This window comes from Brassica rapa, chromosome A08, assembly GCF_000309985.2.
Source record: "Brassica rapa cultivar Chiifu-401-42 chromosome A08, CAAS_Brap_v3.01, whole genome shotgun sequence".
Taxonomy (NCBI): Eukaryota; Viridiplantae; Streptophyta; class Magnoliopsida; order Brassicales; family Brassicaceae; genus Brassica; species Brassica rapa.
The window spans coordinates 7,455,422-7,471,400 of record NC_024802.2 but is presented as its reverse complement, the minus strand read 5'-3'; the positions used below and the strand labels follow the sequence as shown (position 1 = coordinate 7,471,400).

Sequence of the window (15,979 nt, the reverse complement as noted above, 5' to 3'; positions counted from 1 at the left end):
TAGTTTGATTGCAACCAAAGCGTCTTGAACACTCAAGTTTGATTGCAACTTTAGCGTGTAGAGTTGAATTATTGTTTGTATATTGATTTGATAGTCTAGTTCGTAATTAACTATCTAGTTTCATTGCTGTGACTTCAAGTAGACTTGAACTGTTGTTTGTATATTGATTTGATAGTCTAGTTTGTTTTAGGTAGTTAATGCGCTGTTATTTTTCTCCCATTATGGTAATGGGATGCGTATTAAGTGATATGTACTGTGGTAGATAGGTCATTATGGTTGAGTTAATTGGAATTGTCTATTAAACCATCCTTCATAGAGCTCATTCATTCTCCATCATCTTCTTTCTACCTTGTATTCTCTTCCGCTATATTTTCTCTTATTGCTTCTGTCTTCGAATTTCTATGGATCCAAGGATTCCGTATAGCCAGTCCACTGGGTATATGGGCCTTCTTAACAGTCAACAAGGAAGTGTCTGTCCTGAAAACTCTCCATATGAGACATTTCCTTCTCTATCTCAACAGTTCCCTCAGTTTAGTTCACAAGAAAGTGAGGCTCCAACTCCACCTACAGAGATACCCGTGGAGCGTGGGAGGAGACATAAATGGACCCCATCCGAGGATGAGATGCTGATCAGTGCCTGGTTAAATACATCGAAGGATGCTATAGTGGGCAATAACCAAAAGTTTTCAACGTTCTAGAAAAGAGTGGGAGATTATTTCTTCGCAGCTCTGAATGGTGGAGATGGCGGAAATGTTGTTGAAAGTAGCGAACATGTTCATTACAAGCAGAGGTGGCACAAGATTAATATAGAAACCAACAGGTTTTGTGCTTCATATGCGGCTGCGGAGCGACAGATAAGTAGTGGTCAGCATGAGAATGATGTTCTTAAGAAGGCCCATGAGATCTTCTACCTCGATCACCAGTCCAAATTTACACTTGAACATGCGTGGTGTGTGTTGAGGTATGAGCAGAAATGGCTTAACCTCAACACCACTCACGCTACTGTAAGTTCAAAGCGGAAAACCGGTGTATCAGATTCCCAACCTACCACCCCAAATGTTGGTGGAGAAGAGATACGCCCCGAAGGAGTAAAGGCTGCAAAAGCTAATCGGAGTGCAATGGGTAAGGGAAAATCTGTTGCTGACTGTACGGCGGTTTGGGAGCTGAGGAAGGAGGATTTGGAGAGGAAAGAAAAGCTGTCAAAGCTTGCCATCTTAGACACTCTTCTAGCCAGAACCGGACCACTCAGTGAGGCTGAAGAAGTAGCCAAAAACAAGCTCCTCGCCGAGTATTTCTAGAGAGATATCTTCCTGTAGTTTGGTTTCTAAGTTTGTAATGTGGTCGGGGTCTATGTTTTATTTGCTTACTGTTATATGTTTGTTTGCTTCCTGTACTATGTTTAATTTGCTTCGTGGTCGATGTGTACTAAAACCTTTATGAATTAATGTAGTATGTTTACTTGCTCGTTGTCATTCTCCATGATTTCTTGTAATTGTTTGCAGTTTTTAAAATTAATTCTCTAATAATATTTATCTTGTAATATTTTGCAGTTTTCGGATTAGCCATGGGTCTTGATTACAGCTATTCACAACCTTCACAGTCCGAGACGTTTGGTGGGGATGGGTTCGACAGTGAGTACAACGAAGTAGAAGCTCTCATTCAGGAGGACCAAGCTCAGTTAGAGTACGAAAACGCTCAGGCCTTTGTGTACCCTCCTCAGCCGGAGGTTGAGTTCGGCATTCCACAGGTTTGCTACTGTGGGAGTGCACCGAAGATAGCTACGTCTAAGGATTTCCGCTGATACTATACTTGTGGTAATGCAGATGATGGAGAGTGTCATGTGTGGAAGTGGTGGGATGAGGCTGTAATGGAGGAGATGAGAGCCAGGGATCGACACACACTTCAGTTAGATGAGAAGGTAGATGCTCTGACCTTGTTGAGTGACTATGACACTGACCAGAAGCTATTTAGACTAGAGAACATGGTCTGTGAGTTGGCTAAGAGTAGATCAACGTGGAGTTTCGAGTCCTTAGTTGCGGCTATGGTTATTGTCATAGTCTTCATAGGCCTCGTCATTGTGTTTATCTAATGTGTAATGTGACTGGTAATTAGTGTAAAATGTGACTCTACTTAGCTCTGAATGACTCGGATGTGTAACTTTGTATTGTGGATTTGGTTAATTGGTCTGCTCTTTGAATCTCCAATTTTCTTCTAATTATTTACTTTCTACTTGTGACTATAAGTCAGTACATGTGACTATACAACTCGTAACCACTTCCACATACATTGAACTCGTGTTATAATTGAGTAGATGTCAAAAAAATGGTTTCAATTGTCACATGATGTACGAAAGGGTCACAAAACAAACAATGTACAATTACAAGATTATTTCTTCTTCACCTATAAATTATAGAACATATTGTCTTTACAATTACAACACTTCAATTTCTCATATCAAAAACAATTTCTCCAGTATCTACAAATACAATTACAACTTTTTATTTGTTTTTTTTTTATTCAAAATGGGATCTTCTTCTCATTATCATTATCACCGAGAGGATGATGATGATGAATTTGAAACTATGGTAGAAGAATTCTTACAAATTCCAGATACTACTCCTGAACCGAGAAAACGAAAAAAACGTATCCATATTGAGAGAAACCGAGAAGAAGGCCACATGAAGCTTTGGAATGATTATTTTAGCGACACTCCGACATTCCCGCACAATATATTCCGAAGACGGTTTCGGATGAACAAGACATTGTTCATGGGTATTGTGCATCGTCTCTCGCAAGAAATTGAGTATTTTCAACCAAAAGAAGACGCAGCCGGACGGTCTAGCCTATCTCCGCTCCAAAAATATACCACAGCACTTCGTCAATTGGCGTATGGTGGTGCGGCTGATGCCGTTGACGAATATATCCGGATGGGTGAAACAACAGCTAGAAATTGTCTGCACCATTTTACCGCCGGAATAATTCAGTTGTTTGGCGATTACTACCTAAGACGTCCAACACCGGAGGATCTGCAAAGACTACTATATATTGGACAAGAACGTGGATTTCCAGGAATGATTGGAAGCATCAACTGTATGCATTGGGAGTGGAAGAATTACCCAGCCGCTTGGAAAGGAATGTATTCACGAGGAACCGGAAAACCCACAATTGTGTTGGAGGCGGTAGCTTCACAAGACCTCTGGATATGGCACGCATTTTTTGGAGCTCCAGGTACTATGAACGATCTTAATATACTTGATAGATCACCTGTTTTTGATGACATTATTAACGGAAACGCTCCGGAAGTCAATTTCCATGTCAACGGAAGGGAGTACGATTTGGCTTACTATCTCGCCGATGGTATTTATCCGAAATGGGCTACTTTTATTCAATCTATCCGACTCCCACAAGGTCCAAAACATTGTTTATTTGCTAAACACCAAGAATTTGTGCGTAAAGATGTTGAGCGTGCCTTCGAAGTCCTGCAAGCTAGATTCGCGGTTGTTAGAAATCCGTCTAATTTATGGGATAAAAACAAAATAGGAAATATTATGAGAACATGTATCATACTCCATAATATGATTGTCGAAGATGAACGAGATTCCTACGGAAACGCATCAGTATTTGAACAAGGAGAAGATGAGGATCCCACTTTTGTAGTCAGACGACCTACAAATCTCGGTGCTACATTGGGACGTCGAGCAGATGTTCGGGATACACCAGGCCATCACCAATTAAAAGCAGATTTGGTTGAAAATATATGGGATAAATTTGGACATCTCCCAATGTAATTTTAAAGTTTCTATGAATTGAATAAAATGTGTGTTTGCTTTTAATTCTCTATGTATGTTTTCGATAATTTGTGTGTTAGATTAAATATGTAAAATGGAAATAAGTTTTATCTTATATATATGTTACTAATTATTTAAAAAAAAAGAAAATCCTAAAGACCAAGAATAAGTCCCACCAATAATCATCATTTCAACACAAAGTCCTTACAAATGTCCTAACCTAAAAATAACAATAAAAAATCATAAGGACACCATTCTAAGGACAATGGATAATGATGCTCTAAGTGGTTACTTCTCCGCTCTTTCTTTTTATGGTTGATAACGTTACACACAACTAAATTCGGACACGAGACTCATGTGTAACATGACATTTAAAGAAATAATAAAAGGTGAAATTGGACGATCTTATGAGGTGATTTTGGGTCATGAAATCTTATTATTTCTCGGAGTATTTTTTTATCTACCAACTGCGACTTGCTGCAAGAGGCGTAGGCGGCTTTCGTTTCCCAATAAAAAGGAAAAATACTTCACTAAAAAAACATAAATTATAAAGAGAACACATTCTGCTTCTCACAAACCAAACCAATCCATCAAACTCTGTCCTCTCTCTACCTTCTCTGGTCTTTCATTTCCTCCTACCTCTCTTGTCCATCACATACAACCGAGATTCCACCATGTCTGGAGGAGAAGCAAATATCACGGTCGCTCTGTTGAATAAGCCGGCGGAGAACGACAGAGAAGAGGATGAGCTGGGGATGAAGGAGAAGGTTTGGAATGAATCAAAGAAGCTATGGGTTGTGGCAGCGCCAGCGATATTCACGAGATTCTCTACGTTCGGAGTTTCGATGATAAGTCAAGCTTTCATCGGCCATCTTGGCCCTATCGAGTTAGCCGCTTACTCGATCACTTTCACCGTTCTCCTCCGTTTCAGTAATGGTATTTTGGTAAGACTTTTATTACTTCTCCATTTCGTTATATAATCTAGGTAAGAGCATCTCCGGAAGACAATTTATAACTTCATATATGCATTACAAAAATTATTTTACGAAATAATATGGTATTTTGCTTGAAGTTTAATATTAATTAAGTTATTTTTAAAAAAAAATTATATTTTAATATAATATTTTATTTAATTAAGTTATTTTGTTTAAAATTTTATTAATTAATATTGTTGTAATATGTTTATATATGTGTTAGTTATTTTAAAATATTTTATTAATTAATATTATTGTAATATGTTTATGTTCAAATTAGTTATGACAAATATAAAGACCATAATATAAAATACAAATAGTTTTAAAATTAAATTTGAAGTTTTGTTTTTGAAAAATAATATTTTTAAATTTCGAATATAGAGTTTTAGAAACTTTAAAATAAAGTTTTTTTTTTGGAGATGTTCTAATGATGATGGATCAAAGCATAAAGATTTCTTCCAAAAACACTACGTTGATAAGTCCATCTAGTCGTCGATACTGACCACTAATAAATGAAAACGCGGTTTTGATTCGTCAATAACGATTTATAACCATGAATATGCTTCAAGAGTTCTGATGATAAAACACTCTAGGCAATGTGTACTATTTTGGTTTTTAATTTTTGTCATCGTGTTGCACTTTTTCAATAATTGAGATGCATTATTAAAAATAAATTATTTTTTTCACAGAAAAAAAAAAGATTTTGTTGTTTACTATTGAGGAAAAATGGGTTTTCAGTTATATAGTGTCTGGTCTTAGTTGAAGACCAAAATGGTAAGCAGTGATGTCAGCTTTTTTGACCCTCTACCAGATATGTATAACATGATAATATAGAGATGTTAACGTAGGGTAAAATAACTCAATCCAGCCCAACCCACAGATAATCCAATCCAATTTATATCCAACCCGCAAAAACCCATAAACATCAATCTTGAAATCCAGATCCTACGGGAGTATATTATTATTATAACAACTTTTACTATATATATATAGATGGAGAAGAAAATATTTTTTTGGTACACTAGCAATTCTGAGAAACCTAAAGAATTCTCTTATTTTTATTTTTTTGGTAGTCTGATTTTAGAAAATAAAATATAGTAATGTAAAAAACTACTGCACTTTCTAACCTATATGGATGGCCTTAGAAATAAATGTCTTTCAAACAATCACTTTGAATTCTTACCTACTCGCAGTTATGTGTACCAGCCATTTATTCACTAATAAAGTAAAAAACGTGATTGACCAAAAAAAAGTAAAAAAACGTGTTTTCTTGTAGACTACTGATATTGTTTTTTGTGACTACCGACTACTGATAGTTATTTCCTCTCCGATGGAAATTTTTAAATAGCATAAATAATTTCGTGTTCTATATAATTGTTCTGATTACTTGTCGTAGAATGTGCTGGTTTCTTTTCTTGCGTGTCATTGGGTTGACAATTACATTCCAAAGACCAAAGTAGTATTATATTATGTATCTTAGGGCTTCTTTAATGAAACACTATTTTTTCCTCTGGATTATGATATCTTAGGGCTTCTTCAACGATACAACTATAATAGAGTTGATTCGCCATTGCAATGTTTACTAGTTTTGTGTTTTTTTATAAAATGTTTTTTATTTTACAAATAAAAAATGGTTTATGTTTACTATTTTTAGTTTTGCTTAATTTCATATATTGAAACTAATAATATTTGGATAAGTTCCTTTTGTGACAGCTATATATATATATATATATATATATATATATATATATATATATATTATGTCTAGTTTGTTCTATTTCGTTGCTATAAACTAAGTAGTTGGCTTTATGAGAAATATAACTGTTAATCTGATGATACTAACCAAAATATCGATATTATTAAAATTGAAATACATTTTGAAAATAACTTGTACTTGATTTTAATATTTACCAACTTGTGCCAATGAATTAATAACTATTAGATTTTTGACCCGTGTATTTTTTTTTATTTTGAAGGATCATAGTTTTTATTTGTATTTGCGTTGTGTTAATATATTGTCTTAGATATTCAATCAAACAAAATTATATGCATTATTTTAAAAATTGAACCGACCGGTTGGATTCAACCGTAACTCCGTCATTAAACGGAGTTGGGGTTGTTTATAAAATCGGATTTGTGTTGACCCAAAAAAATTGCTAAAATCTGTTAGAATTGATAACTTGAAAAACTCGCTTTATAAATTTAATTATATTTCAACGATTCTTCTTTCAGTGGTTGTACATCAAATATTATTTCTTCTCTTTCAATTAGCCTTGATTTAGTTGGATTTATTAATAAATTGGATACAATGATGGATAAAATAAAGAAGAAAAATTCTGTGTCAACGGAAATAAAAAAAAGTTAGAAAAATTTATACATGAAAATGTAAGATGAAAATGGAGACGAAGAAGAAGAAGCATGAACACCTAGATGTTGCTTTTAGAAAGAAGAAAAACAAGAGAAAATTGCCAACACGGAACAAAATTCAACATGGTTGTCCTTTTGGTATAATACCATCATTAAGTTGTTCCTTTAGTATAATATTTTTCATAATCCCAAAAGTAATCCTTGATTAATCAAATTAATCAAATAAATACATTTTAAAACTATTTAAATATTACAAAACGAATTAAAAATAAAAATAAAAAAATATTTATATATATATATATTATTTTAAGTCAACTTTTTAGAAAATATTAATAAAAATAATTTTTTTTTCAAATTTTTATATTAATATAAAAATTGTAGAATACGTAATAAAAGTTGAAGCTAGCTGCATTTGACAGAAACATAGTTATCTTTAAAATTAGTAGAATTCAAATTCCCCGTGTTTAGAATTTGAAGTAAAAGTAGATTTTTTGTTCTAAAAAAGTAGACAAACTTGTTAAATTTAGAATTCACTTTCTACTAACCCATTTTCCGTAGAAGATGGATTCTAATTTTAGTAGAACGTAATTTGAAAATTTAATTTATCAAGTTTTTCAACCAAAAAAATATTATTTTGTGTATATGGATGTTTTATCAATTATTTTTATTGGAAAAGGTAAAAGAGAAAAAAGTGGACAAATAATTTTTTATACCAAATGAACAACTTTGCTGAATTTTTGTTCCGTTTTAGCAATTTCCAAAAAAAAAACAATTATTCATTATTATTTAATTTAGAATATTCTAATACTATAAATTGTAGAAAAATAAAATAAAATAGATTGATAATTGTATATATACATATTCAGGTGATATTACCATATATATTATAAAATTTTATCATTAAAACCTATTTAAACTGGTTGACTCAAATTATAATTCCTGGTTTGGTTTTTAAAACGTTGAGGATATGCTATAAAAATCATTTGTTATTTAGTGAATTATTAAAGTAATATATTTTCTAGTGTATTTATTCATAAAGCATAATATTAATATGCTTTTAAAGGTTAATATATCTATTAAAAATACATGTGGTGATAGTATTGTTTTATAACTCGCTCATTAAATATTATCGTGTAAATTTGTTAAAAATATATATTAATCGTCGTGTAAATTTGTTAAAAACATATTGTAATACAGTTAGGCATGGCCAGTGCACTAGAAACACTATGTGGTCAAGCTTACGGAGCAAAACAAAACCATATGCTCGGAATCTATCTTCAAAGATCATGGATCGTTCTCACAGGTTGTACAATTTGCCTCATGCCTGTTTACATCTTCTCGGGCCCTATTCTCTTAGCCTTAGGACAAGAGGAACGAATCGTCCGTGTGGCTCGGATCATAGCCCTATGGGTCATTGGCGTCAACTTCTCCTTCGTACCATCATTCACTTGCCAAATGTTTCTCCAAGCTCAGAGCAAGAACAAGATCATTGCCTACGTGGCTGCAGTCTCCTTAGCGGTCCACGTGTTCTTGTCATGGCTCCTAATGATTCATTTCGATTTTGGAATCACTGGTGCTATGACATCGACGCTAGTTGCGTTCTGGTTACCTAACATTGCTCAGCTTTTGTTCGTCACTTGCGGTGGGTGTAAGGACACGTGGAGAGGATTCTCTATGTTGGCTTTCAAAGATTTATGGCCCGTCTTCAAACTATCCATGTCTTCCGGTGGAATGCTTTGGTAAGCTTAGTTAGTTATTTATATATATATATATATATATATATATGAAGGAATGTCTCATCAACCAAACATTTGCATAGAAAAGTTTTACGAGTGATCCATCTAGTAGTTTTGTGGCTGGAAGATGGAGCCCATGTGATTATTAATTAGTTTAGAATTTGATTGAACATATTTGGTTAAAAGAGAAAGTTCATATAGAATAGCTTTATAGGAAATGAGACAAATGTTCGAAATAGTAAGAGAAAAGTAAAAAAATTACAAGCTCTTCTATGAGGAGTGACATTGTCAAATATTAATAACTCAGTTAAAATAAGTCGAGTCGTATGTGTAGACTAGTTCTAAACTATAGTTACATTTACGCATTTAACCAAAAAATATATATATACACATATAAATATTGAGAGTTTCGCAAGTTATTGTACTGGTTATTACTATGTGGTTATTTCGACAGCTTGGAGTTATGGTATAACTCGATCTTGGTACTGCTCACTGGAAATTTGAAAAACGCAGAGGTGGCTCTAGATGCACTTGCAATCTGGTATGTAAACCACAATTAAGCTCTCTTCTCGGTCCATTCCGTTATCTTTTCAAATTTAATACATTTTACTTGATTCTTAAATTAAAACATGATCATGAATAGTAAAAGATATATAGCAGTATCCAAGTATTTATCGATCGACTCTTCTTTTCCAATTATTTGTAGTATCAACATTAATGGACTGGAGATGATGATAGCACTTGGTTTTCTGGCAGCAGCAAGGTACGTACATATACTTACTTACACAAAATAATTGATGCTATTTATGTCATCATCTGATTCTTTTATTTTTCTTTTTTTTATTTATATATAACATAGTGTAAGAGTGTCCAACGAGCTCGGCAGAGGAAACTCGAAAGGAGCCAAGTTTGCAACATTGAACGCGGTTTTCACGTCTCTATCTATAGGAATTTTCCTATTCTTCGTCTTCTTGTTCTTAAGAGGAAGAGTTTCCTACATTTTCACTACAAGTGAAGCTGTCGCAGCAGAAGTTGCCGATCTTTCTCCACTTTTAGCATGTTCCATCCTCATGAACAGTGTTCAGCCTGTTCTCTCAGGTATAATTTTGCTATTTGACCTGGTTACTAATATCATACCGATCTTTGAACTAATATGAGTTTTGAACCGTCTTAAACCGGAACAGGAGTTGCTGTTGGAGCAGGATGGCAAGGATATGTTACATACGTCAACCTTGCTTGTTATTACCTTATCGGAATTCCTTCTGGTGTTATCCTTGGCTATGTTGTCGGTTTGGAAGTCAAAGTAAGTTTTCTTTTTCTTCCTTGATTTTTCTCAATTTTCATTGATTCTCTTGGAAACATAGGATGGTGGGTATTGGGATTAGGATAAATATAAAGTTTCCTATATTGTTGGGATTTAGACGATCTATGTATTTCCTTTTCCTAGCTAGGTTATGCTAAAGATGTTGTATATAAACACCTCTTGGTGAATGAATAAAGGACACACAATTCTACATTATATTCATTATATGGTATCAGAGCTAAGATCTTACCAAAATTTCTTCTAAATCAAACTCATCAACGTTTGATCTAATTCTTCTTCTACTTCTAAATTCATCGTTCTAGATGTCTATTACTACTACTCCTACTTCCGCAACTACAGGCGTTCCTCCGGAGCTATCTCCTTATCACCTCCATCCATCCTATAACCCCGGGGTTCTTATCACATCTGTTCTTCTCACTCATGAAAATTACCAGGAGTGGTCGACAGAGCTTCGGAATTCTTTACAAGCTAAGCAGAAACTTGGCTTTATTGATGGAACAATATCAAAACCATCGGAGGATAGTCCTGATTTAGCACGGTGGCTGGCAGCAAATTCAATGATCGTCGGATGGATTCGTACGTCGATTGATTCAAAAGTTCGTTCGACGGTGGCACACGTACCGGATGCTCATAAACTATGGGAATCTTTGAGACTGCGTTTCTCTGTCAAGAATGGGACTAGAGTTCATCAACTCCAGGATGCTATTACTAACTGCAAGCAGGATGGACAATCAGTTCTGGAATACTACGGCAGGCTCACGAAACTATGGGAGGAACTCCAGAATCTCAAAACCATACGTACGTGTACCTGTGCTGCGGCTGCTGATATTGAAAAAGACAAAGAAGATGCTCGAGTTCACAAGTTCCTCTTCGGGCTAGATGACTCACGCTTTATGTCTATTAGGTCACGGATCACAGACGAGGATCCTTTACCTGATCTTAACCTAGTCTACTCCAGAGTAGTTCGTGAGGAGCAGAACATGATCACAACTCGATCTACAGAACAACGAACCGATGCTTTAGGCTTCTCTGCTAAAAACGAGACCTCAAAGGATCTGTCGTTGTCGGTCAATAACTCTACACCTTCGCGCTCTAGGGATCCAGCTCGTACGTGCACACATTGTGGCAGGCCAGGGCATGATATTTCTGAGTGCTTTCTAGTACATGGGTTTCCCGAATGGTATCTTGAGAGACAAAACAACTCTACCTCGGGTACTCGTGGTGGACGTGGAGGACGTTCCAACTCAAACAGAGGCCGTGGCGGACGCGGTCGAGCAAATGCAACTCATGCATCAACTTCTATCAATGCTGATCAGATTGCTTCTTTGATCACGCTTCTACAAAACCAGCAGAGCAACCTCTCGTCCGAACGTTTGTCTGGTAAAACTACACTCACTGACGTTATTATTGACACAGGTGCATCGCACCACATGACCGGCGATCTCGCCCTACTACATGACGTACATGACATAGCTACTTCATCAGTTCTATGCCCTAATGGTCGTAACTCTCCGGCCACTAAACAGGGAACTTTGCGACTTAGCAAAGATTACATGTTGCATGATGTCCTATACGTGCCCGACTTTCATTGCACTCTCATCAGTGTTTCCAAATTATTAAAGCAAACGGGGTGTATCGCGATATTTACTGATACATTATGTGTTTTACAGGACCGTTTTTCGAGGACTCTGATTGGAGCAGGTGAAGAACGTGAGGGGGTGTACTACTTTACGGGAGTCAAAGTTGCACGAGTTCATGGGGCTACAAAGTCTTCAGATTCTTCAGTTCTGTGGCATCGTCGTCTTGGGCATCCGTCATACAAAATTCTATCTTCATTACCGGCTTTTAAATCCCTTATTATAGATTTTTCTGATTCTAGTCAATGTGATATTTGTTTTCAAGCTAAGCAAACTCGACGGGTTTTTCCCGATAGCCTTAATAAAGCTTCTGCACCGTTTGAACTTATTCATTGTGATGTTTGGGGACCATATCGCACACCAGCATCATGTGGTGCCGTATACTTTCTTACCATCGTTGATGATTTCTCTCGCGCAGTATGGACGTATTTGATGCTTGAAAAATCAGAAGTTGCTACTTTACTTAAGAACTTTTGTGCCATGTCGGAAAGGCAATTCGGACGTCCCGTTCGAATGATTCGCACGGATAATGGAACAGAGTTTACAGTCCTTCGGAAATATTTTCAGGAGCAGGGGATTGTACATCAAACTTCTTGCATTGATACACCACAACAAAATGCTCGTGTGGAACGGAAACACAGGCATATACTTAATGTGGCTCGTGCTTGCCTCTTCCAAGCACACCTTCCTTCCACGTTTTGGGGAGAAAGTATTTTAGCAGCTGCTCATCTTATTAACCGTACTCCTACAAAAGTTTTAGATGGCAAAACGCCATATGAAGTGCTTCACGGTAAACCTCCAGTCTTTGATCAACTTCGCGTTTTTGGATGTCTTGCATATGCACATAGGCGTGCGCGAGATAAAGATAAATTTGGGGCTAGGAGTCGCAAGTGTTTGTTTGTTGGTTACCCCTTTGGCAAGAAAGCATGGAGACTCTATGATCCAGAAACAAATGAATTCTTCATAAGCCGCGATGTTCTTTTCTTCGAAGACAAGTTTCCAGGGCTTCCTGATACAGAGTATGTTACACCACCAGTTATGCAAGAGGACGTAATAGACGATTGGCTACTCCCGACGGTGACATCTAGGGGGAGCACGCCAGCATCGCCACCTATTCCCTCTCTTGTGCCAACAGACTCGTCCATTCCATCTACAACAACTCAAAATCCTACAAACGCTTCTCCTACTACTGAGACTCTACCTTCATCGACGTCTCCTACTTCTATACCTTCTGATCCACTGCCTTTGTCTCCAACTACATCTCCGACTCAGGCTGTGTTACCTACGACATCAACGTCAGAATCAGAACAGCCTGACCACACTAAATCTCCAGGTCTATTGGAAGTACTTGGTCGTGGTCATCGTGCTAAAAAGCCGTCCATTCTACTCAAAAATTTTGTTGCTCATACTACAGAATCTACAAACCCCTCTCACGTTCTATCTTCTTCTGATCAGAGTTCTCTTCCACCGGTCTCAGGTAAGACACTGTATCCTATCGCTGACTACTTGTCTTCCTCTGTTTTTTCAGAGAAACATCAGGCTTTTCTTGCTCAGATCACCTCGGATTATGTTCCTGCAACCTTTAATGAAGCTATCCTTGATGAACGCTTCAAAGGTGCTATGAAAACCGAGGTCACTGCCTTAGAAGACAATCATACTTGGGACGTCACTACTTTACCCCCGGGGAAGAAGGCCATTAGCTGCCAATGGCTTTATTCCAACAAATATCGAGCTGATGGTACAATAGAGCGACCCAAAGCTCGACTGGTGGCGCATGGAAATAGACAAAAGGAAGGTCGAGACTACAAAGATACATTTGCTCCTGTCGCAAAGATGAATACTGTTCGTTTTCTACTTAAGTTAGCAGCAGCAAAGCGTTGGGAGGTACATCAGATGGATGTTCACAATGCATTTTTACATGGGGACTTAGAGGAGGAAATCTACATGGAATTACCACCAGGCTTCCGATCTTCTGATCCATCCAAAGTCTGCAGGCTTCGCAAATCACTCTATGGTTTGAAACAATCTCCTAGGTGTTGGTTTTCAAAGCTCAGTACTACACTTCTTGCCTTTGGTTTTACTCAGAGTTATGAAGACTATTCTCTTTTCTCACTTATCCAAGGAAATATATGTCTTCACATACTCGTCTATGTCGATGACTTCATTATTGCAGGCAACGATATTTCTACGATTCAGCGGTTTAAAACCTACCTTAACAAGCACTTCAAGATGAAAGATTTGGGAAAAATCAAGTACTTCCTTGGTCTCGAAGTTGCTAGAGGACCTGAGGGTATTTTTGTGTCACAGAGAAAATATGCTTTAGACATTGTTGCAGAATGTGGTCTCCTCGGTGCTAAACCATCTCCTGTCCCTACGGAGCTTAATCACAAGCTTCCATTGTCTAAAAGCCCGTGGCTTACTGATCCCGGCAAATATAGACGCCTAGTTGGTCGTCTCATCTATTTGACGTTTACTCGGCCTGAGCTAAGTTATATTGTTCATCTCCTTTCTCAGTTTATGCAAAGGCCTCGCGAAGATCATTGGCTGGCGGCCTTGAGGGTTGTACGTTACTTGAAAGGGACTCCGGACCAGGGTATTATGCTATCCTCTTCGTGTGATTTGCAGCTTACTGCTTACTGCGATGCTGATTGGTCTGCCTGTCCTATTACACGCCGGTCATTGAGTGCCTATGTGGTTCTCCTCGGTGATTCTCTTGTCTCTTGGAAGACAAAGAAGCAGCGTACTGTCTCGCGTTCATCTGCTGAAGCAGAATACCGGTCTATGGCTGATACTACGTGTGAGCTAAAGTGGCTTAAACGCCTGTTGGCTCAATTTGGTTTCTCTCATCCTCAACCAATGCGTATGTTTTGTGACAGTCAATCGGCCATTTACATCGCCAAGAACCCTGTCTTCCATGAAAGGACAAAACACGTTGAGAATGACTGTCATACAGTACGTGATGCTGTTCAATCCAAGCTTCTCACGACAGAACATATCTCTACTAAGCATCAACCTGCGGATCTCCTCACCAAGGCATTACCTACGCCTACATTTGATTACTTATTGTCCAAGTTAGGCATTCGGACACCGTCATTGCCAACTTGAGGGGGAGTATTGGGATTAGGATAAATATAAAGTTTCCTATATTGTTGGGATTTAGACGATCTATGTATTTCCTTTTCCTAGCTAGGTTATGCTAAAGATGTTGTATATAAACACCTCTTGGTGAATGAATAAAGGACACACAATTCTACATTATATTCATTATAGTGGGTTGAAACGGGTGATATTTTAGTAGGTAAGTCTTTATTACTTTTTGGGTTGTAATTTATTTTAGGGTGTCTGGATCGGAATGCTCTTTGGAGTATTCGTTCAAACTTGCGTGCTTTGTATCATGACTCTGAGAACAGATTGGGATCAACAGGTTAGAAATTGATTACTATAATTTACAACAATATATATTACGAAATTATTTTCAAACAAAAATAATCATTCAGCTCAAGCTCGAGCAAAGTTCTGTTTTTGGAGCTTAAACTGTTTGTTACCAAAACTTCAGGTATCTACATCGTTGAGACGTTTGAACCGGTGGGTTGTACCAGACGAATCTAGTGCCGTAAACAAAACTTCATCAGAGGAGTAATATTTATTTGGATTCTGAAATTCTCACATTCTAAGAAGTTATAACTTAATATAATCAATGCAAACTCTTTAGCACAAGAGTGTAAAAATTATATTCAGCATGGTGTATCGTGGCTGACTTGTAATAAGAGGATATCAAATATTATATTTTTCTTTTCCATAAAATTAGCATGCCTTAAACCTGGAATTTCGTAGGATGTTTATGTTAAAAGCGTTTGTTTCAAGGTATAACTCTGAAGCATATATTTTTGGATCATGGTGTTCTATCACATTTTCACCAAATCTTGATCCATCCATATCTTAAGTCTAAAAAACTACCATGTTCCAGTATTCTAAGGCTGCAACTGGATCAACAAAATTTGGAATTGGAATACGTGGAATGAGTCATTCCATTTGATTCTGAAAAAATAACACCAGTTATAGTGAAAGATCATTCATAAAGCATTCCTAAAACTTTTTTGGAATAAATGGAAAGAGAAGAATTTCTTTACAAAATCATTCAGCAACGTAAATG

At 36.7% G+C, this 15,979-nt stretch overlaps 3 protein-coding genes across 4 annotated transcripts; all 3 read left to right on the top strand.

Moving 5' to 3' along the window:
• Positions 1 to 401: 401 nt before the first annotated feature.
• On the top strand, positions 402 to 1,298 carry LOC103833711 (glutathione S-transferase T2-like). Its single transcript, XM_009109781.2, has 2 exons — positions 402 to 633; positions 727 to 1,298. Exons 1-2 carry the CDS (start codon positions 402 to 404, stop codon positions 1,296 to 1,298), a joined length of 804 nt encoding a protein of 267 aa, XP_009108029.2.
• A 1,224-nt stretch (positions 1,299 to 2,522) lies between these two features.
• LOC117127495 lies at positions 2,523 to 3,788 on the top strand. Its single transcript, XM_033278032.1, has one exon. The coding sequence runs from the start codon at positions 2,523 to 2,525 to the stop codon at positions 3,786 to 3,788; it is 1,266 nt and encodes a 421-aa protein (XP_033133923.1).
• Positions 3,789 to 4,218: 430 nt separating this feature from the next.
• On the top strand, positions 4,219 to 15,649 carry LOC117127469 (protein DETOXIFICATION 21). 2 transcript variants are annotated; one of them, XM_033277958.1, is made up of 8 exons: positions 4,219 to 4,732; positions 8,327 to 8,868; positions 9,320 to 9,406; positions 9,572 to 9,628; positions 9,725 to 9,963; positions 10,050 to 10,168; positions 15,164 to 15,250; positions 15,383 to 15,649. In XM_033277958.1, the coding sequence occupies exons 1-8, from the start codon at positions 4,463 to 4,465 to the stop codon at positions 15,464 to 15,466; spliced, it is 1,485 nt and encodes a 494-aa protein (XP_033133849.1). In that variant the 5' UTR covers positions 4,219 to 4,462; the 3' UTR covers positions 15,467 to 15,649. The 2 variants fall into 2 exon arrangements, 1 of the variants encoding a protein (XP_033133849.1); XR_004450528.1 differs by having other exon boundaries at positions 4,463 to 4,732; positions 10,050 to 10,237; positions 15,100 to 15,250; positions 15,383 to 15,458.
• Positions 15,650 to 15,979: the final 330 nt, after the last annotated feature.